This window comes from Rhea pennata, chromosome 15, assembly GCF_028389875.1.
Source record: "Rhea pennata isolate bPtePen1 chromosome 15, bPtePen1.pri, whole genome shotgun sequence".
Taxonomy (NCBI): domain Eukaryota; kingdom Metazoa; phylum Chordata; class Aves; order Rheiformes; family Rheidae; genus Rhea; species Rhea pennata.
Window position 1 is genome coordinate 13,994,153 of NC_084677.1, and position 21,989 is coordinate 14,016,141.

At 49.5% G+C, this 21,989-nt stretch overlaps 1 protein-coding gene across 1 annotated transcript; it reads left to right on the forward strand.

Annotated features, from left to right (window-relative positions):
* Nucleotides 1-1,532: 1,532 nt before the first annotated feature.
* ELFN1 (extracellular leucine rich repeat and fibronectin type III domain containing 1) lies at nucleotides 1,533-4,864 on the forward strand. The gene has a single exon (XM_062588066.1). The coding sequence runs from the start codon at nucleotides 1,732-1,734 to the stop codon at nucleotides 4,117-4,119; it is 2,388 nt and encodes a 795-aa protein (XP_062444050.1). The 5' UTR covers nucleotides 1,533-1,731; the 3' UTR covers nucleotides 4,120-4,864.
* Nucleotides 4,865-21,989: the final 17,125 nt, after the last annotated feature.

Here is a 21,989-nt window from a genome sequence, read left to right on the forward strand (position 1 = left end):
GGGATAAAAGACAACTAGACACAGCTACCATTCCTACAGTATGAAGGACTTTCTAGGTAGGCCATGATGTTGGCTTCTCATTTTTGAGTAGCTCCATCTCTCCCAAAACACCTCACTGCAGCCCTTCTACTGGCCCAGAGAGCTCTCCAGCAGTAGAGATGTCTGCAGGTCATGTTTTTAACTTCTTTTTGAAAAACAAAGCCTGAAAGATGCTGAAGATCGTGCAGTTCCCTCCTCCCTACTTTTGCCTTCCTATTCCCCTAAGATATTATTAGAGGACGTAGAAGTGCTGTGCACAAATATTTATGTTCATTCAAAAACCAGGAAAAGTTAATAGAAACACTGAGCAAAAACAGGAAAGTGTTTTTCTATTGCAAGTGAGGCTGCTGGCAGTCCTAGGGATTTCTTTAGCCAGAGGTTTGTGTCTAGTTAAGGCTCCTCCTGGTTTTCAAACTGGACTATTTCTGGCTGGAGAGGGAAGATATTTTCCTCTCTTCTGCAAATACTCATGTAATGTCATTGGAAGGTTGAGAGCCCTCCCCACCTCTGCTCTTGCACACCCAGGAGGGAGAGACAGGTCCTGGGGACAGGAAGCAAGCATCAACTACAGACAAGAAAATCGGATGTTGGACAATCAAGTTTGTATGTTTTGTGATTAACCAGGGAATCTACTGGTTGGTAGATTCTGAAACTACTATCCTGGTTCCCAGAAACTGCATAGGCACTTGATGCTGGACTTTTATCACATATACTGTGCAGCAATGCAGTCAGGAAGTCCTTGATCACCTCCACAGTGTCCTTATCATCATTCACTTCTGTGGACACCATTGCTATACACACCAGCACGTGAGACAGGATTCCCCTCAGCAAAGCTCTGCAGCATCAAGCCTACATCAGAGCAAGTTGTCTAGACTTCGTTTGTTATCAGCAGAGGGGAACAGACACTTTTGGGACATCAATCCTCTCTTCCTAAGGTAGACACCTAAATAGGTCAGACAGATTGTGTCCTGGATATGTATTATCCTCACCACTGCCAATAACGTGACACTGGACAAAGTGCTCTAACGAGGAGGGCCTCCACACTCAATGACCACCTTCCCTACTGTTCACATGAGTGTCTGTGCTCAAATTAACCAAAGGCTCCTGGAAAAGTAGAAGCCAGTATTAGAAAGCAATCCCCCAACATTATGAGGGTAGTTGGGCACAGGTGGTTACCTGAAAGCATCTCCAGTACCACTAAATGTTGATTGTCTCCCCTTTTTATTTAGTTTGTGCTTTTGTTTTGTGCAGGTGAGCCAAGTGACCAGGCACGGAGAACCAGATCCACAGAGTTAAATGGATATGGAGCCCAGTGTTGCAATGGGCAGCAAAAAGAAAGCAAGGAGATGTACTGTAAAAAGTGAGTGGAAGGCTTGTCTCTAAGCCAGCGAGCCTCCTCTGCACAAGCACCTAACTTCATGACTTCCTCCGCAAGATGCCACAGGCCTAGTGATGCAGGACAGCCCTCAGCCACGCAGGCCTTAGTAGGAGCGCCTGGCCCGTGGCTGCCAAGTATCTCGGGCACAGAGGTCCACTTTTGCCACAGACACTTCCCTGCCAGCTGCAAGCCATGAGGAGAAGGGAAACAAGAGAAAAGCTGCCGAAGAAACGCTGACCCACACCCTCCTGGACCCCACCCCATTCCCCACCTCCAGCAGACCAAGGAACCCCTTCTCTCTGCTGCCCTTCCAGATGGCAGGTCGCCGGTGGGCCGTGACGTCAGCCCTGTGCGTGTGCGTGGCAGCCGTCTCTCTCCTGCACACTGGCGGGGTGCGGGCAGACTGCTGGCTCATCGAGGGGGACAAGGGTTTTGTCTGGCTGGCCATCTGCAGCCAGAACCAGCCCCCCTATGAGTCCATCCCCCAGCAAATCAACAGCACCATCGTGGACTTGCGGCTGAATGACAACAAGATCAAAAGCGTGCAGTACGCCTCGCTCAGCCGCTTCGGCAACCTAACATACCTCAACCTGACAAAGAACGAGATCTCCTACATCGAGGACGGTGCCTTTTCAGGACAGTTCAACCTCCAGGTGCTGCAGCTGGGTTACAACCGACTGAGGAACCTCACTGAGGGGATCCTCCGGGGCCTGGGGAAGCTGGAGTACCTCTATCTCCAGGCCAACCTCATTGAGTCTGTCACCCCCAATGCCTTCTGGGAGTGCCCCAACATAGTGAACATTGACCTGTCCATGAACAGGATTCAGAGACTTGATAGCAACACTTTTCGGGGCCTAAACAAGCTCTCTGTCTGTGAACTCTACAGTAACCCCTTTTACTGCTCCTGTGAGCTTCTTGGCTTCCTGCAATGGCTGGAGGCTTTCACCAACATGACACGCACCTATGACCGGATGCAGTGCGACTCTCCACCAGATTACACTGGCTACTACTTGTTAGGCCAGGGCCGGACTGGCTATCGCAATGCTCTGAGCATGCTCTCTTCTCTTTGCACTGGTGGCTCCTACACTGTGATCCCTCGTTTTATCCCTCCCAGATACCAAGTAACCACAGCGCCCTCTGAAAGCCCATGCGCCGAAGAGGAATGCTCCTCTGGTGATGGCACGACCCCACAGTTCTCCCTCTTCACGCCCATTGGTGAGACGGAGGTGCGCCCCAACATCCAGGTGAAGCACCTCAACCACAATTCAGCCGTCCTCACCGTGCAGATCCCCTACCCCTTCAGCAAGATGTACATCCTCTCCCAGTTTGAAAATGGCTTCTCCTCCATGATCACCAAGCTCAGGAAGAAGGAGGAGAACATTACCGTGAGCAACCTAGTAGCACAAAGAGATTACACCTACTGTGTGGTCTCGGTCCACCAATACTCCAAGTACAACCACACCTGCGTCACCATCACACCCACCAGACCCAACCGCAAGGAGGCAGTGCCCACCCCTTCCACCGCCACTCATTACATCATGACAATCCTGGGATGTCTCTTTGGCATGGTAATTGTCCTAGGTGTTGTGTATTACTGTCTCCGGAAGAGGCGCCAGCAGGAGGAGAAGCACAAAAAGACCCCTGGCAGCATGAAGAAGACCATAATTGAGCTGAAATATGGGCCAGAGATGGAGACTACCAGCATCACCCAGCTGTCCCAGGGACAGATGCTGAGTGGGGAGACAGTGACCCGCATCCCCTACCTACCTTCTGCTGGAGAAGTTGAACAGTACAAGCTGATTGACACCAGTGAGACCCCCAAGGCCACCAAGGGCAACTACATGGAGGTGAGGACGGGCGAGCAGCCCGAGAGGCGAGACTGTGAGCTCTCCTTGCCGGACACCCAGAGCTCTGTGGCTGAGATCTCTACCATTGCCAAAGAGGTGGACAAGGTGAACCAGATAATCAACAATTGCATCGATGCCTTGAAATCTGAGTCCACCTCCTTCCAAGGGGTGAAATCAGGGGCGGTCTCCACCGCAGAGCCTCAGCTGGTGCTCTTGTCTGAGCAGATCCCCAGCAAGCATGGATTCCTGTCCCCTGTCTACAAGGAAAGCTACAACCACCCACTCCAGCGGCATCACAGCATGGAGGCGGCCCCCAAACGGTCCAGCACCTCTTCTAGTGGTTCCATTCGGAGCCCCAGGTCCTACCGTTCTGAGGGATCGGGACACAAATCAGAAGCCAAATACATCGAAAAGACATCCCCCACCACTGACACCATCCTCACTGTGACACCGGCCGCGGCCATCCTGCGGGCAGAGGCGGAGAAGATCCGGCAGTACAGCGAACATCGGCACTCGTACCCTGGCTCACATCAAGGGGAGCAACATGACAGCATGGCAGGGCGAAAACCCTCTATCCTGGAGCCTCTGACGCGTCCTCGCCCCAGAGACCTGGCCTATTCCCAGCTCTCGCCTCAGTATCACAACCTGAGCTACACCTCCAGCCCAGAGTACACCTGCAAACCATCGCACAGCATCTGGGAGCGCTTCAAACTCAACCGCAAGCGGCACAAAGACGAGGAGGAGTATATGGCAGCCGGCCATGCCCTACGCAAAAAGGTCCAGTTTGCCAAAGACGAGGATCTTCACGACATCTTAGACTACTGGAAGGGTGTCTCTGCCCAGCAAAAGTCCTGAGTCCTCACAAAACTCGTGACTTAACACACTAACTGGACCAAAATAAATCCACAGCAGCTATTTTTATTCAGACTGTCTTTGAAGCAAACAACAATAAATGAATCAATAAAAATAAAAGAGAGAACAAGTTATGGAAATTATAAATATTCTATATAATATATAAAATGAAATATTGAAATGTTCTCACGGTGGTGAGACACACCAAATTTGAACACAAAGAGACTTTAAAAATCAAACAAACTATGGAGTGAAATTTTGTTTTATTTTGGTTTTTTTTAAAAAAAAAAGAAAAGAAAAATTGAGTATAAAAAGAAAGTGAAAGAGCGAGCAGAGAGCTGAGGTCTGGCATTTCCCAGTACTGCATTGCATGAGTCCCTATTCCGTGATTTTGTGGATTCTTTGTGCAGAGTTTGTGTTCTTCCTTCCTTCCCTTCCAAAATCAACAGCAACAAAAACAGCAACAAAAAAACCAAAAAAAGACCAGAAGGAGATCCACTCTCTGGGCTGTTTTTGCAAACAGAGTCTTCCAGTTTAGACTTTCACCCAGTCGAAGGCTCGTTCACATTTTCACTCACTGAGAGGTTTTACCACACATTGCATTGTAAACTGAAGTCATTCGATTGTACAGAGAAAATTTCTATATTTGCAATGTTTGCTGTATAATGAGAAAGAGAGAGGAGAAAAAAACAATACTACATCTACTAAAAATATATCTATATATCTATATATCTATATTCACCTGTTTGTACCAAGTTTTAATCATGGATTTTAGAGAAAGAGATGGAGTTTGGTTTGAAGAACCTTTTTTTTTGTAGGTTGGTTGGTTGGTGGGATGAGGGGAAATTAATAGTGTGTGGGTAAGTGGGGGGGACGCGAGTGGGTTTCTAAGTGTTTGGGTTCAGCTTCTTACAATATCTGTATGCATCCAAGTTCTGGCTGCTTCCAAGTGGACTGAGAAGAAAAGGCACGTTCCCCTAGGAAAGGCGAATAATCCCTGTCCCTGGGGACAGTGGGGAGGAGGGAGCAGCCCCACGGAGCACAGGGAGCCTTTGGGACACGTCTTGCTCCCATGGAGCGCTGCTGCCCACCTCCCACCACTGGAGACAGAGTTTGCTTTGAACACCAAGCAGAGTAGTGAGGAACAGGCCAAACTGGGAGGAAAAAAAATTTTTGCAAAAAGCAGTAGGGTAGGAGTAAAGCTCCAAATTACACATATATATAATGCAACAAAGAAAAAAGAAAAGAAAAAAAGAAAAAAAAAATCACTCTACTTTTGCCCCCCAAATCATAAGGCTCCAAGTTCAAGCCCTCCCCTCAACGCTGGCTGGTACTTGAGGCTGATGAGACCAAGGGGCAGAGCCAGGTAAAATGTACCAGCCTGCAAATCAGCATTAACACACAGCTTATCCTCCCCATCTCCAGGCCAGGCGCTTTCCAAGGCTGCAGTGGGAATGCGGGAGCCCCGGTCAGTATGTTCCCCAAGCCCATGTCAGAGAGAGGACAGCTGCCCCGTGCTCGAAACGCTGCTGCTTTCGAGAGGGTTTCTGCTGCATCTTGAGCTCCTTGCATGGACATCGTTAGCCCAAACAGATGTGCACCAGGGCCCAGGAACAAGGCACATCCCATCTTGTTATTTCGATATTTCAAAGTGATTTTGACAGGTATTCTTGCAAAAGGTTACATTTGTTTGGAAAGGAGCTGAGCAAGGCAGACATGGAGTGGGATGAGGAGCACGTGAGTTCCTTCCCTGCGGTTATTTGTGCAGACGACAGACCATTAGCAGGGTTTCATAATAAAAAAGCGACAATTTCCCCAGCAAAACCGTCGCTATTCATAAGTAAAGGTGGGTTTCTTCATCTCCTCCAGGCACCCCACATCCTTCCCATGGCATGCAGCTCCTCAGGGCTGTGTCTTGCTCCCAAGGGGAGCTGAGAAATGTTCCTCCCATCCCACGTGCTGTGGCCATCCCCTGCCCGAATCTCAGCTGCAAACACCGAGCCGCCACCATGTGCCCCACCGAAGTCAGCGCCTGTATCTGCTTTGGAAATGACATCACGATCTTCTCCAAAGCAGCCACGAGTGATGCCACAATTAGCAGAACATTGCGTTGTCCACAAAGGCAGGAGCGCTGTCACCAGGGAGTTCAGCCTTTCACCTTGTTTCCCTCTGCCTCTGCTTCCTCATCTGTGAAACACTTCCCTGCAGCAACATGGGGTAGGATGGTTGGGGGAGGCTCAATTAATTAATTGCCTGTTTGCGAGGCCCATTTAGCCCCTAGAATAAAAGCCGCTACAGCAAGGCAATGTTGTTAGTGGTATAAAACAGTGGGGGCAGATGAAATCAGAGCCTGATTCTGGTTTCACACACGAGATTTCACTAGTCAGAGACCAACAGAGAGCAGTGCAGGAAATGCAAGACAGCAGCACTGGCCTTTCTAAAGGAAGCCCTTCTCTGACACAAAGTCCCTGTAAGTACAGAGGAGCAGGGTTGGGAAAGTCCCTCCCCAAGGAGAGGCAGCTCGATACCCCTGTCTGTGGGGATCTCTGTGGGTTTTCGGGAGCTTCCACTTGCTCCTCAGGCTCCTCAGATAAGCATGCAACAGCCATGCTGCAGAGCAGTCTCCAGCCAAACCAGCCCTCCTCATCGTCCCTCCTCAAGGATCCCCTTGGGAACCTTGGCTAAGCAGCCCAGGGTATGCAGAGGCCACCATGCCATGTCCTGGTAGCAGTCACAGCAGTCGACCTGACGAGAGCTGCTCCCCTCGTCTCCAATACTCTACACCATCCCCCAAACCACATAGCTGCAGGTGCTGGCACTTAAAATGAAGAAAAATAACCCCATGGCTCAATGATGGGGGTGCAGCAAGAGCAGAGAGCACTGGGCTGTGCAGACCCCTCCGAGGGCACGGGGAGAATTTCACCGGCTGGGAGGTGTTTGCTGCTTTTCTTCTTTTTGTTTCTCCTAATCAGCTACCAAACCTCTTGAGTTGCTTCCCCAAAGAAGAAATGTATCCTGCCCAGCCAGGTTGGTCCTATCTGCCCACAGCTCCGAGCGCACCCAAAGAAAGCAGGTGGACCCCCACGTCCCACCGCAGGAAGGAGGTGCAGGAGTAGCTGCAGGTGCCCACACAAAAGTTGCACCGGACTGAGGAGGAGGGAGGCTAGTGCAAAGCTTCCTCCCTCGCTTTCCCCTGCCGGAGCAGGGAGCAACACGTGGGGAGTCTGCACAGCAGGCGACCCTGGCAGCGGCCTCGGCTCTGCCACCGGAGAGGAGAGGGGAGCAAAGAAGGGAGGGGAAAAGAAAGGGAGCGAACGAGTGAGATGAAAGGTAAAGGCGATGATAGCATGAGTCTGGGAGGCAGGGGGAAGCAGAGGGAGCCGGAGCAGCTGTGCCAGCGCGCGGGACAGGCGGCCGTCTCCCGAGAGGCCAGCGAAGGCAGCGAGCAGCGCTGCTCTGGGAGTGATTTTAAGAGAAAGCAGTTGTTCCCCTGCGGCGATGAAACGGAGAAAAGGAGCGGAGGGATCCAGCGCCGCTTGTGCCCTGAGCGCTGGGAGGAAATTGCACCATTGGAGGCACCAGGGAGGAGGGCTCCTGCCCACTCCCAGGATATATGGGCTCCTTGAGAGAAGCTGTCCACGGCCTCCCCGGGGTGCACCCGCAACGAGGAGACGATGTCAGCCCGGGTAGCCCCGAGGAAAGGAGCACCCTGGTCCTGCACCTTCAGGCTGCCTGCAAGACACAGCACGTGGCAGGTGGGATGGGGAGCAGAGACTCAGACCCACCCCGGGCAGAGCTGGAAATGCAGCTCAGACCTGTGGCCCCGCAGAGGTGCTGGCTGTGGCGCTGATGGGACACTGCTGCAATGTCCAATGGGGCTGTGCCCTCCAAAGTTCAGCTATTTCCACTATCAGTTCTCCTCATCTATCCAGGCATCTGCTGCAATCCTTGGACCTTCTCTCCCCTTCCAGCCCTTTAACCAGCCCCCTTATCCTCTCCTCTCTGTTCACACTCCTGTTAGCCTGTCTACCACCTTATAGTGATCACTTAGAAACCCCCCTCCCCTGGTTAGGACCATGGTATGGTTATGACCCTTGGGCCATAAGTAATGTGGATTCTGCCTGAATTTCTCAGGGTTGCAAAACAGCTATTGTTTAAAGGACCGTTCTTCAAGGGAAGAATCAAGAACTGTAGCTAAAAATATCCTCCCCTAACCTCTTCCCCAGCATCTCCCATCAAACACGGACAGACTCCTGTTGGAGAATAAATCAAACTCACAGCTCAATACTCACTCCAGGCTAGAGTCCGCAAAGAAGTCTGCCACAGATTGCAAAGTCTTTGTCACATCTAGAGCCCAGATGTATTTTTTAAAGCCTGTAAATTAGGACAGAAACATCTCCATACAGACAACATCACTTCCGAGCCAGCATTCCTGAAGGCATCCACCTGCCTTTGTGTGCAACTCGAATTTGTCTCCATGCATTTCAAAACATGCCCCACGGGAAGTGCAAAGTCCATGGGTGGTAACATGGGGCAGCCCAAAGATTGGCATTGCCTAGTGATTGCTGCCAGGCTAGATTTCTGTCTAAGCATGGGAGACTGGGAAGCACTTCAGCTGCCACCTCAAACAACAGGGAGTTTGAGAAGGGATGTGCTAGCCCTGGAGCTGGTGGGCATCTGCTTATCATAGCCGATGCATGTTGGAGGTGTTGTTTCTTCCCCTAGTCATGCCTCCTGCATGAGTTTGCCACAAAAGTGGGTGCAAATCCTATGGAAAGGCATCTGCTAGGAACTGGAGGAGGCTGTAAGGGAGAGAAGTGCTCCCTGGCCATCCCACAAACCACAGTGACAGCCAGCCCACGCCGACTCTGCTCACATCGAGGCTGGTGCTGAAGGTTGCCCCAACTCAGGAGGATCCCACTGCAGTACGGGTGCCTCCTTCACTACACAGAGAAACAACGCTGCTGTCCCAGTGGTACAGACTTGTTTGCTGGGCTGTTTGCCGTGCTGTAAGCCCCTCAGTGGCCTCCCCTTGTCCATCGCTCCAGCTGCTCTGCGGATACAGCCAGGGATGGCAGTGGTCCAAGCATGGGGGCTGGTGGCCACATTTCCAGGGCTTTAAGTGCCACCAGAGCAATGGCACCTCCAGCCCCATGAAGGATCATGGGACAGCCTGTGGCACCTCTTTCAAGCTCAGCTTATTCCCCCCCCCACCAAAAAAAAAAAAAATCCTTTTGCAAAAGCTTCTCAGGCTCAAGGCAGGATGGACTGCTGTTTATCAGATTTTTCTCTGAAGTCCAGTCCAGGCACTGGACTTTTCACCCCAGCCCTATTCCCTATTTCTAGCCGGCGAATCCCCCAGGTTCTCACTGGTGGCACATGTTCCTGCAGCTCATGGACAAGGCGAAGGAGCACCTGCACAGTCCTGCAGGCTGCAGTTCCCAAACCTCACAGTTCCCTGTGGTCTCACTGTAGCAGTGCCCAGAGGATGTGTGGGGCCAAGCAGATAGCTGGTGGCAGGCAGGATCCTGGGCGCAAGCCCCAGTGACCCTGACCAGCTCCTACTGCCTGCATGCTCCTTTGCTCTCAGCAGCCCTGGCTCCAAACCTCCCTCAGCATCACTCACCCCTGCTTCTCAGTCAGCCCTTCATCGAACTGGGGCTGGCTTGGTGAACCAACACCTCTGTCGCCCAAGGCTTCCCAAACTCATCACAGTGGTGGACGTGGTGCTATTAAAATCAGGAGCTGGAGCCTAACCCCCTTGGTCGTGCTTGTGCTGCAGCCTGGCTCCCTTTCGAGCTCCTGAGCAATAAATCATCACATTTGAATGAGAAGCAGATTAGCAGGGTTGGGAGTAGGGGAGACAGTGGGATGAAGGTTTCTGGCCCAGTCACATGAGTCATTTGGGGAAGGAGGGGTCTGGGGGGGACGGGGCCCTGGCTAGGTGCAGCGCCGTGCTGCTGGGCAGCCCCGAAAGCAGCAGATCAATGAGGGTGATTGAAGGCAGAGCGTACTGCCATGGTCTATTTTTAGCACAGCCGGCAGAGCGGGAGTTTGGGAGCCCAAGTTAGAATTTATTTACATTTCTGAGCGCTCATCAGGGTGAGGAATGACAATGAGGGGAAAGCGCTCCCAGCAGCGTGGCCATAACCCTGCATGCACGGTGGCACTGACGGCAGGGAGCAAAGTGGCCCTGTTCATGGCAGCGCTGCCACAGATAGCCTGGCTCTGCGTGGTGGGGACGGGTGCAGACTTTCTGGGCAATCACATGGTCCACTTCCTTCTCCTCCTGCCTAGGGACATGTGCCCCATCCCTCTTACACACCCAGGAGTGTACTGGGAGGGACGCTGAGCTGGGCTGCTGTCCATCATCTCACTCCATCCTGCCCATTGGTGCTACCACAGGCAGCAATCACCACAGCCAATTTCTGCGGTTACTACTTAACCCAAGTTCTCCTGGTAGCTTTCATCGTAGCTGGCTCCAAAATCTGTGTCATTGCACAGGGATTTCATGGTCTTTCTTCTGAGTAAGGAACTATCCATGTCTCACCCATATAAAACTACAGGCTTACCACTGTGGGTCTCACACTTGTTCTTCCTCAACATATCTGGAGACAAGATAGTTCTTCAGAGCCCTGTATCAGACCTTTCACTTCATCACCAAATTGCTGCTGCCAGTTGACACTCCAAGGTGTTTAAGCTGGCTAAATCACCTGTGGGTGTGCTCGCTGGTGCCAGAAAATAGCTTATGCATGGCTTGTAACAGTGACTTTACTTTTACCTGAATTTTCTTCCACTCTGATTTTTCACATCTCCTTTGTATCGTATCCTCTGTTTCACCCCTCTAAGACAGATCACCAGCACCGTCAAGAAGCTGGGGCAGGTCATTTGAATGCCACCTTCAGAGTTTTGCAGGGGCAATTCCACGGGCTCATTAGAAATCAAAGGTTGTCTCTTAATCCAGTACTGATCCTAACTCACTTTAACCTTTTGAAACACAAATTCATAGTTTGGTCACGCTAGCAATTTTATCAGGAATTCTGAATTCTTTTACTGTGACAGTCTATTGCCCCTTTGTTAAACCCAGGAACACTAGGCATGCTGATTCCTACTTTGTTTCCCCTGGTATTTAATGAAGTGAAACTATCTAATCCAGAGGGAAGCTAATTTTCTAGACGCAGTTTCCTCCGCATAAGGAATAAGAACACACAGAAATAGTGGAGATGTGGATTTTCACCATGGGGGGAGAAGCAAAGTAGGATGCTAGATTATAAACTAGCTTTGCTGGCCTTTAATTTGGTCTAGATTGGAGGTGTAAGTGCCTGTTTCCCTCCCTCTGGAATTTCTCATCTATCCTTCCAGAGCAATCAAAAGAGCCTGCCAAGTCTGAGTTTGTGTGCCTGTTTAATAATTAAATGGGAACATTAATGACACCAGGTGCTTGGTTGTTCCTGCGTGTGCTGATGGCCTCTCACATCCCACCAACATTTGGTTTTTCATGCTCAGCTCAGCTGTCTGGAAATAGCCATTTGCTGCTCACCTTTACTTGCCTCATCATTAAAGAGCTCATTAATGTACTCCATCCTTGCTTTCTTTGGGACTAAAAGATTTCCATTTCTATCCTTTATCAGATTTCTTATGGTTTATATCTTCTTCTCTTGTCACTGTGCTATGCCCTTTTATAATGAGCTCTTCTCTCCTAGTCCATCTTCTCTATTAAGCTACACAAGCACTGTCCCACATGTTGCCTTACTCATCTCCTGGGCTCTCTTTTGGGTTTGTCATATTTCTCTGCAATGGTTTCCAGCTGTGAAAGGAAGTGATCAGCCCTGCACAGTAACATCCACTCCTTCCCTCCCACCCCTTTGTCTGTCCTTGCCCCTCTCCACCCTTGCAGCCAGCCCTCCAGTCCTAGCCCTGGTTCACCCCGCTGCAGTGTCCAGCCTCAGCATCCTCCTCCATCCTTGCACAGGCCCCTAATCTGCTTCAGCTGACCTTCATGACAGCAAAGGGACTCCTCAAAGTTTCTGCGCTGTATCTGCAGCTTGTCTCTGCTGGTGGCCTCTTGAATCCTTTTCTGACTCGCAGCATTGCTTTTACACAGCAGAACTCTTCTTGGGCATCTCCCGCTTGGCAATCAAGAGCTACACAGCCCATTTGACTGGTAGGAGGCCTCTCTGGGCACCACAAAAGATGTGATCTCATAAATAAACAGTGGTGCTCTTCACACAGTGCAGCTAGATTAATTAATCTCATTTCACATTATTTATAGCCATTCCACAAAGTCTCCCAATCCCCATTAGGACTTAAAATATGCTTCTCCCAAACTGCCCACCTTTCCCACCTGAAAGTTGCATTGCAGTAAGATTTGAGGACCTGAAGCAGAGCAGAAGGCATTGGAAGAGCAGCTCCAAGGGACTGTCAGACACAGCAAACCCCTAGCTAAGCAGCTGCAGGGTGTAAATGTAGGTGAACCATCTACCACTGTCAATCTGAAATATCCTGCATGCATTAGGCTCGGTTCAAGCTGACAAAGAGCTTGCTTGCCCAGAAGCTCATCTGTTCTCTTTCCAGCAGTCTCAGGTGTTGTAATAAGCAGTATTACCTCTCCATACAAACCTTATCTCAATTATATTCTTAGATCCTTCTGGCTGTAACAACACTACCACCCACTACAGAGTTCACACACATACATCTCTGCCTGGGAAATCCCAGCAGAAATGTGGCAACCCTACGCACGAGAAATCCTTCAAGTGCTGACAGCTGACAAGCCCCAGAGCTGCTCCACAGCCTCCTCCAGCCTTGCAGGGTGATCCCTGCTCCTAAAAGACGATCACATGCAGATGCTGAGGCTCTGACTAAGACACGCACTGAGAGGCTGGAGAAGGGATGCTGGGGAGAGCAGGCATGTTGCACGGCTGACTCAAGTCTGTTTTGATGGTGAAGGTCACTGCCAAGAAGGAGGGCAAGCCGCAAGATCCTGGGCTAGTTTCTGATTTCCCACAGGTCTCAACTGCAGCTTGAATTTGCCACTGTCCTGGAGACCAGATAGCAGCTTATGGCAGAGCCATCATGAGAGGCTGGAAAAGGCAGAGAGGGAGGTCCTGGAACAGAGCTGGGGCTACCCCTCACCGCTAGAGATAGTTGAACCTTTTTGGCTGTGATTGCCAGGCTCCCCTGGTCTGGAGGCCTGGGGATACCCCTGCCCCAGAGTACAAGAACATTACAGAAGGGAGCTAGAGCAGATGACCCCACAGGGTCCTTTCCTGTGCTTTTTTCTTTTTTTTCTTTCTTTTTTTTTTTTTTTTTTTGTGTTCACATTTTTAGCAAGTACACAAAGGTTAAATATGAAGCAAGATGGTATTCTCTCTGCCTACCAAGGAGCTCATAGGAGTGAAGCCAGAGGACAAACGTTCTGGAGAAGACTCTTCCTGGCTTGCCCTAGTGAAGAACTAGATCGCTGATCTCTGCTCCAGAGCCATCAGGAGAAGGGCTGGATCCATCCTTTGGGTGCAAGATCTGAGCCAGTCCCACCTAGCCTTTAGCTCAGGGGGGTTTTGCCATCTTTGCAAAGCCACAGATGTACATGGCCAGAGATTTACGGGCGAGATATGGTACTTCAGCTGGGGCACCAGGTCACAAAGTCTGCCTTCGGGTAGATGATCTTTTGCCCTTTCTCAAGAAAAAGAAATCAAAACAGCCCAAGGCATCATAGGAAGATACCGGCAAGTGGGAAGAAAAGGGAAAGGTTGCAGGGGGTTCCCCCCTTAAGAAAGATAAATATGCAAGAGCAAGAAGAAGCCAGAAGTCGAAGTGTCTGTGGGGAACAGATGTGGATGAGATGATTTGGAGAAGCCAAAGCAGAGCTGAAACAGGTGCTGGATCCAGAATGAGTGCTGTTTCAGCCCAGGATTGAGAGGCAAAGGTTAGGATTGAGCTTGCAGAGACCTGGAAACCAAGGAGGTGACTGAATTGTAAGTGGCACTGCATTTAATAGGAGCAGAATGCATGAAACGGGATAACGTAATTGGAAAGGTTATTTAAACTGAGTATTCAGAGGGAAAAAATAAAACATTGCAGGGAAAATAATAATACTTAGCACTTCTAATGTGCTTAGCATCTTCAAAATCTGGTCAGCCATTAACTGATTGCGCCTCTGCTAAGTCCAAAGGCTAATAAAAAGGGATGGTTCATTTAGTTATTTCACAGCTGAGCTTCTCAATAAGAAATAAGGAAAAGAATGCTGCTTTCTAACATGCTAGCAAATAAATACTTGGAAGTTGGAAGTACAACAAGATCCCAGCACATTCAGTCAGAACTTCCCAGACAGCTCCTTCTTTGCTCACTTAACATTTGTCCAGACCAGATCCAGATGTTACAGGGAACCTCGCTGGAGATTCGGCTCAGGAACATATCACAGACGGGCCCAACTGCTGCCTTTAGAGCCCAGGTCTCCAGCAGTCCTGAAATTCACTGTCTCTTGCCCTGGGAACCACCTGTGAGCTAGTCCCCGCACGAGCACAGTCTGGAGCTGATGCTGGAGGCCCCAGGGGACACAGGGCTACTCTTCACATGCACAATTTGCTGTGCAAGATCAAGCACAGCAGCCTTCCCCAGGCGCCAAGCAGCTGCCTGGTCGGCAATGCCTCGGGGACACCAGCGTGTGCGTGTGCAATCCTGCTGATGGATGGAGCAAGTGATTCATGCTCAGGGGATACACCAATTACCCAGCCCTGCTCTCTCTCATCTTGGCAAACACCACAGCTGGAGGGACCAGGCAGCTTTTCAAACTGCAATAAGAATTGAGGTATTTTATGTTTGTTTTATTTAAAAAGTAAACAGTTCTTTGTGTTTGATGAGCAAGCAATTTTGTAAACACTGCAGAGAAAACAGACTACACCGCTGCACCTCAGTAATTTCCAGCTTGTTTTCTCCACAGTAGCAAAAAAGGAGCAGATAAGAGCTGTGTCATAAATACTCAAGACTAGTTGTGGGTAGCTGAGGGTCTGGAGGCTCCTCCCGTTCAGGCCAAAGGGCTCTGGTAACAGCAAGCTGTGTAAAACTGTCTGGGATGAGGAAATTCTGATCAGGATGGAGCCTTCAGCCCACCATGTGTCTAGCCACTACAAGGGCAAGTAATACATCCTTCAAAGACCAAGTCCTGCAAGAGTTTTCATATTGTGCCCTGAGTGCAGAGTCAACCATCCAAAAATATCCAGAGAAGTCTGCCCAAATCAATATCACACCTCCAAATGCTGCCCACCACATAGCTGTGGGGCTGAAAAATCCCTTTTCTCATACTGTCTTTGTTCCCCCCAGTAGCAAAGTTCATTTATGCCTAATCTGAAATGGCTGTCACTGAATTTTGGTGCTTTGAAAATGGCTGTCAGCTTGCTCTTTGGATGTATCGTCTCCTGACCCAATTTCTCCTGTAACACCCACTTTACGATGTTCTTGGCCTTAGCAGCTTAGACATCCACAGAAGCATAGGCCTCATCATTTGAGCATTGATGCTCAGTTGCCCCAATATAGGTGTCCTTTCTTGGTGCACTGAAACTCCAGGCACTGCTTTGCAAGGCCATGGGTCACCCAGAGACTCTGCATCAGGTCTCCCAGTGCTATACTGACAAGGCATCTCCATGGGGCTAGTCACTTTGGCTCCACATCTGGGTCGCACCACCCATCCACGGGCCATCTAAGACCTCTAGCTCACCGACAAGCTGTTCAGGCAGGGGCTGGAAGAGGGCAATGCCTTACACATAGTCTGGCCCACTTCCTGCAGCAGAAAATAGCTCCTAGAAGACACTGGGGAGTTATTCCTCCATCTCACTATCGGGTGATCAAACAGGGGCCCTGCCTTTTTACGGAAGATGTGCACAGTATTTGTCCCTGAAAGCATTCACTGCATTTAAATATTGCTCCCAGAGCAGACCAGCACCGTAAGTTGAACTCAGCTCTCCTGGGACAAATCAACCAGTAGCAGTGCCATGACGAGAAGACAGAGTTTGAAGGAGTTCATGTTCTCCTGTCTTTTTGCCGCAGCCACAGCCTCCTGCCCTCTCAGCCGTGGCTGTAGGGGATCACCTTTTCTTTCTGTTTCAGGTTTCCTTCATGTTAAGCGAAACGTCTCAGTTCCTAGCACGGCCCCACAAACCAGTGCTAGGAGGATGAGCCGGGGTGACAACAGGAGGATGTGAGCAGGGATTCCTTAAACCAGTGTTACCACTAAGCATGTCTCCCCTGAGAGGAGTTTTGCCTGAGTGAGTCAGACAGGGTTAGGACCTCAATGATTTATAGTGCAGGATGCATCTTCCTGGTTGTCTGAGGGACTTGGGGAAGATGCTGAATACAGAGACACCAGTAGCCTTGCTGCATCTCTAACACAGATTTCTGAACAGAGGAAATTTGGGGTGCAATGTGCTAACGATGCCATGCTACCTTCTGCTAAATGTTCACGTATAGCCAGGCAGTAGATATATGGATTGTGCAAGATACTGATTCTCCTCTGCCTGTTCCTGGCATAACGAAGCCCAATGGGTGTGTATAAACAAAGAAAGCATCACTCTCACTGGACCTCATGCATCATTTATATCCATCTTTTCCGTGGCACAAGAAACATTTACATATGCCAGCATTAATTCCAAACGCCACTTCAAAGCCATCTCTGTCTAATGAACCCCATGCGCTGTGCACAGCAAATTCCACCCGAAAAATAATTAGCAACACACACCACCAAAGCGTTACAAGGGAAACGCAGCACACCACCTGCTGAAGAAAAATGAATGCCTGATTTATTTATTTTTTCCCACTTTTTAGCAAGATTCAGGCTCTGACTCAATGCTGTGTTCTCTTCTGGTCTTTGTGGAGTGCTGGGGGGGTGTCATGTTCCCGCTATGCATTCCAGAATATGGATATGTTTGAGCTGGGGGTTTTAATGTATTTTCTTAGGTCATGATTGTACAGAGCTAGGCAAGACCCTGCTATTTTCCCAGTGCTAGGTGGGCCAGCTGGGATTCACAGTGCAGTAGTCTGCAACCCTTCCTCAGAAGTCACCAGGGTTCCTGGTTTGCAGGTGCAGAGTTGCCCCCAAGCCGAGCCTTGGCTGATGGTTGGGAGCAGTAAGTGAAGCATGGAGCCTCACCTCAGCCTGACATGCCTGAAGAGCCTTTAACTCCTGATTATCACCAGCCTATCTGAGAAAAAGAGGTGGAGGTGAGATCAGGAGATGAAGTCTTGGGTGACTATACCAGCTATGGTTATGCTCTACCCCCTGCTCCCTTCCATCCCATGCAGTACACTGCCCCCAGGGCGTTCATGATGTGAACGGCTCAGGGAACACACCTACCTTTATTAACATCGTTTCTTAGACCTGCCTCAGAGCACTTGTCCCACTCATATCAAGAGGAGCAGTATGTTTTAGCAGCAGGCTCAGTATGGGTGGAAGGAAGGCTCTACACTGGCACTGCCACAGGAGCCCCAGGTCATGAACCCCGTGGTAGCAGGACAGTTGCTGAAACTGGAAGGTAGCTGGAGGTGCAAGGGGGACTGACCTGTGCTGGGGTGATGCTGGGATCCTGGGCTCCCCCTAGGTCCTGTCATCCTGGAACACAAGCAAAATATTCAGTGGGATGCTGGTCTTGGCCAGACACACTACATTTCCAGTGCGAGTCTCCAGTACACAACCACGCCAGTCAAAATGTCAGTCTCTGTCTTGCTAGGATGCAAAGAGTTAAACTGCTGTTCCTATGCAAATTAGGCTTAATTAATCCTTTTCATCAGTTGCAAATATACCTTCTGAACCCTATTAAAAACATGAATATGCAAATTCAGACCTTTTTTAATACTCATTTTCAAGGACTTGGAGTCAGGCTTGATTATTCGATTCCCGTTAACAGCCTGTAAAACTTGATGTAAAATTTAATTTCCATTTTAAGTTACCCCCCAAAAAAAGAATCTGTTGGTAATTAAGCTAATTACAGTGTTTCACTAAAGAGGAGACAAACAAGGAGGACAAGATCATTCATTGCATTTAACACCAGTAACAGGACTTGGGAACTGTGCAAGGCCAGAGTTAACAGTGAAGTCAGGAAACAGCAGCAGTGGAAACAGGGCATGTGTGGGGAGGCTGGTGCTGATGGAGGGACCCGATGCCTTCCTCACCCTAGGAAAGTCTCTCCTTCAACCCTGTGAGCCATCCTCCTCCTCTGGGCAGGGCTGGGCCCCCTGTGTGTACCCTGGGGCTGTCTCAGTGTAAGGGAGAGAAGGGAGGAGGTGCAGCCCAGCCGGCAAGGAGACATGAAGTCTCCACCCAGGGCATGAATGAGGTTGTGTTAGCAGCCATGGATTCTGGACAACCTGCGGCACAACCTATCTACCAGAGCAACTGGGGCTGGGCATCCCATGCAGGGGGAGATTTCCACCAGCCTGAGTAACTTCATCGTATCATAAACGCTTGTCTGGGATGTAGTGGGACAGTTGACAATCAGTAGCACATTAGAGGTGACAGGTCCTGCAGGCCTTCAGCTGACAGAGCCAAGACGTTCCACTTACCCTACAGGAGAAGACCCATAACGCCCCCACTCTGCAGGAGACACTTACTAACCACTGCTCTTCTCCTACCCTGCAGTACTTTCCAGTGCACCTCAGCCATATGAGGGACAGAGGTACAAGATGTGACTCTCTGGAAGCTCATGGCAATGGCCAGCATATGCTAGGAGGTGTAAACCAAACCTACCTGTTCCAGTCCGGCAATATGCTGTGTTAAGATGGAGATACTATGCATCTGTTGTGCTTAGATCTGGCTTCTCCCCCCTGCAGCCACTGGTGCACCAAGGGGTCCTACCAGTGCAGGAAGGCACCAGGCCAGCTCACTCTAGCAGTGAGGGCAGCCAGCTAGGACAAACATCCCTCTGTGGTCACACACCAGGCGCCGGAGAGTCAGAGCCTGGTGGCTCCAAATTTGCCTGTCAACCTTCCCCTTCCTCCCAGCTCTGCCTGTATGTAATTAAAAAAAAAGGCTGCTATAGACTGTTAATTATGGTTTACCACAGCAGTGATCCCTTAAAATCAATCATTAGCATGCCTGAGATCTCTTTTGTATTTGGCATACTCTAATGAGTTAGTGAAGTTAACGAGCGATTTGTTACAGCTACAATCCTCAACGTCATGTTGGGGTTGGTAACTAACTAGTGGCAACACACGATGCTGGCTTGCCTGTCGCCGTATCTTTTTGGAGGGATGAATCACACGACCTGGCACTTGGCTGGAAACACACACATATGATGCTGGGCCCATTTCAAGGCCATAGTTTGGCATCTGGAATATTCGTCTACCGAGCAAGTGACTCTAGCATTGAAATGAAGTCCTAGCGTTACCTAAAGACTTACCTAAAGACATCCTTCATCTGCAGGATGGATCCACCCAAGAGAGTGTTGTTAATGTTTTGTTGAGATTTTAGTGATCCTCTGCATCTCCAGTGCAGCTGCCAGGCTGAAGGCTCTATTCTCATTGGGTTTGGTTTATTCCCCGCCATCACTTCCTTTCTGAGATCCCTCCTACTCCTCCCAGGACACACAGCAAGAGAAGCTGTCACTTCAGAGCATGCCAATCAAGCATGGCTCTGCTTGATAACGGTGGAATAAGAGAGGGAGCTGATCACGTACATCCCCAAGGGCTGGAGCGTGACTCCCAAAACAAACCGAGGAAAGACACATGCACAAGGAGGAGCCAGGAGAGCCTCAGAAGGGAGAAAGGGTGAAGGAGTGACAAGGTGATTGCAGTCACCCTGTCATTGTAGCGAGCTGGTCTCCCTTTCTCACTCTATGGTCAGTGAGGAGTGGGAGGCACCTCCAGACAGCAGCACAGAGGATCTAAGAGAGATTTGTGCCCTGAGTTTTTTTTTACAGAGAAACTGCTTCTCTCTAGTGGTTAAGGGAACAGACTGGCAGACAAACCAGCCATCGTCCCCAGCAAAGCGAAGTGCCTGCAGTTGTACAGTGTAAACACTACCCAGTACATGCTCAGAGAGAGAGGAACGGTTCATCTGCCGAACTTCACAGCCTTTCATCTACCTGGAAAACATTCCCCATCACATTGATGCAAGAAGTCTATGATCCCTAGATAAAAGGACTCTGACTTGGTGACACAGGAAATTCTCTTGCCCTCTAGCAAAAAGTCCTGTGCCTCATACTTCCTCCTGCATCTGCATCTTCCTTCTTTTTGACCTGGTCCCGTGCATCTTGTCAGTGGTGTAATATTTTGGGGGGAGTCAGGGATGGAGAATTACCTTCTCAGTCCCTACAGGCAATCAGCTTGCTCCCTGAACCATGAGATATGATTGCCCTTATTATTTTAGATTGCATAGCAGAGAGTCTTGTTAATGGTCATAAAATTATCCAGTCTTTATTTAAAATCCAACCACCGTCTGTGTTTCAATGACCTCCTGATGGTTTCTGGCTTTGTTCCAGGTTGAAGAGGCATCAGAAGTGACCACAGAGGAAAAAGAGGCAGTGGGAAGATTAAAGAAAAACAACTAAAACCACAACAAGCAACAGCAAAACAAAGAGAATTCAAAGTAAAACAAGGAATATTAAAGAGAGCTCAATCAGTCAGCTGGAGAGTTCAAAAAAACACAACATGTCAAGAAGAGAAGGAAGCAGCATCAGGTAAAATTAGCAACACTAATAATTCCTCAGTGCTGGAGCCTAGGCCAGGAAACAGCACAGGGAAGAAGAAGGGGCCGGTAGATGCTTGATCCCATCCAGGGGAAGCAGGAGAGAGAAGTGACACAGCCTGAATGAACTGAGAGTCTTGTTTAGATGGTGGTTTGGGTGAGGACCAAAGACATGGGCTACTCCCAGGGCGGCCTCCAGCTTCTAGGAACTGCCTTTGGGCTCCCTACCCTACATGGCAGCCTTCTCTTTAGCTGTATTTATCTCCTAGGAAGAGCCTTCCTAGCCATCACCTTTCTCCTCAGTGCCAGCAAGGTTCTTTTACTACAAGGAGTGATGGATGGCGGTGGCCTCCAGACCTTCCCTGTCCTAGAACTGCCTCATCTCACCCCTCCCTGCCTCTCCCTCTTCTCCACCCGAGCCACCATCCTTGAGTCTAGGACAGGCCTAAGCTTCCATTTTCTCTCTTGTATGGCTTTGAGGGAAAAAAATGCACAAAACTGAGCCAGGTGCAGTACCTCAGAGACCCAGTCACCCCCGGGGGAGGAGAGCAGGAGCAACCGATGGACTCACCACCCAGTGCCTGGGGCTGGCACCATCCCATTTAGTGTTTAGCAGTGTTTGGCCACTGATTTCTGAATAGAGCATTTCCAAAGCAAAATCTCTTATCTCTTTTAGTTACTAGACTTTCTAAAGGAAGACTGCTCCACTGTCCTTTCAAACAACATCTAAGAGCCCCCAAAGTACCAAAAAGAATAATAATAGCCCCGCAAAGAGAAACAACGAATGGAAAAAAACCCAAGAAGCAGAAAACTGTTTTAATGTAACCAAGTTCAAACACAGATTCCCAACAATTTTGCAGCAAACCTGAGTCATGAAATTAAAAGTAGCATCAGCATATTTCCTATTAGCTAAGGTTTCTTTTTCAGAACAGATCATACATTCCTACCCTATTTTTCTAGACACTTGTGTCAATGCGATATCATCAGATGCCGTTCAGTTGCTCCGCTTAGCCTGAAAAAGCTTTCCTGTTGGGAAGGATGGGATTTTAATATTTAAAAAAGACTCTGAGAAAAAGCTTTGCTGATTTTTTTTTTCTTTTCAATATCCCTCCCCTGATCAGAGTGGGTGCATTTTGTAGCTTTTAAATATCATGCAACTTTCAGCATCGTTGCTATTGAATTCGAATCTGCTGTCACAGCA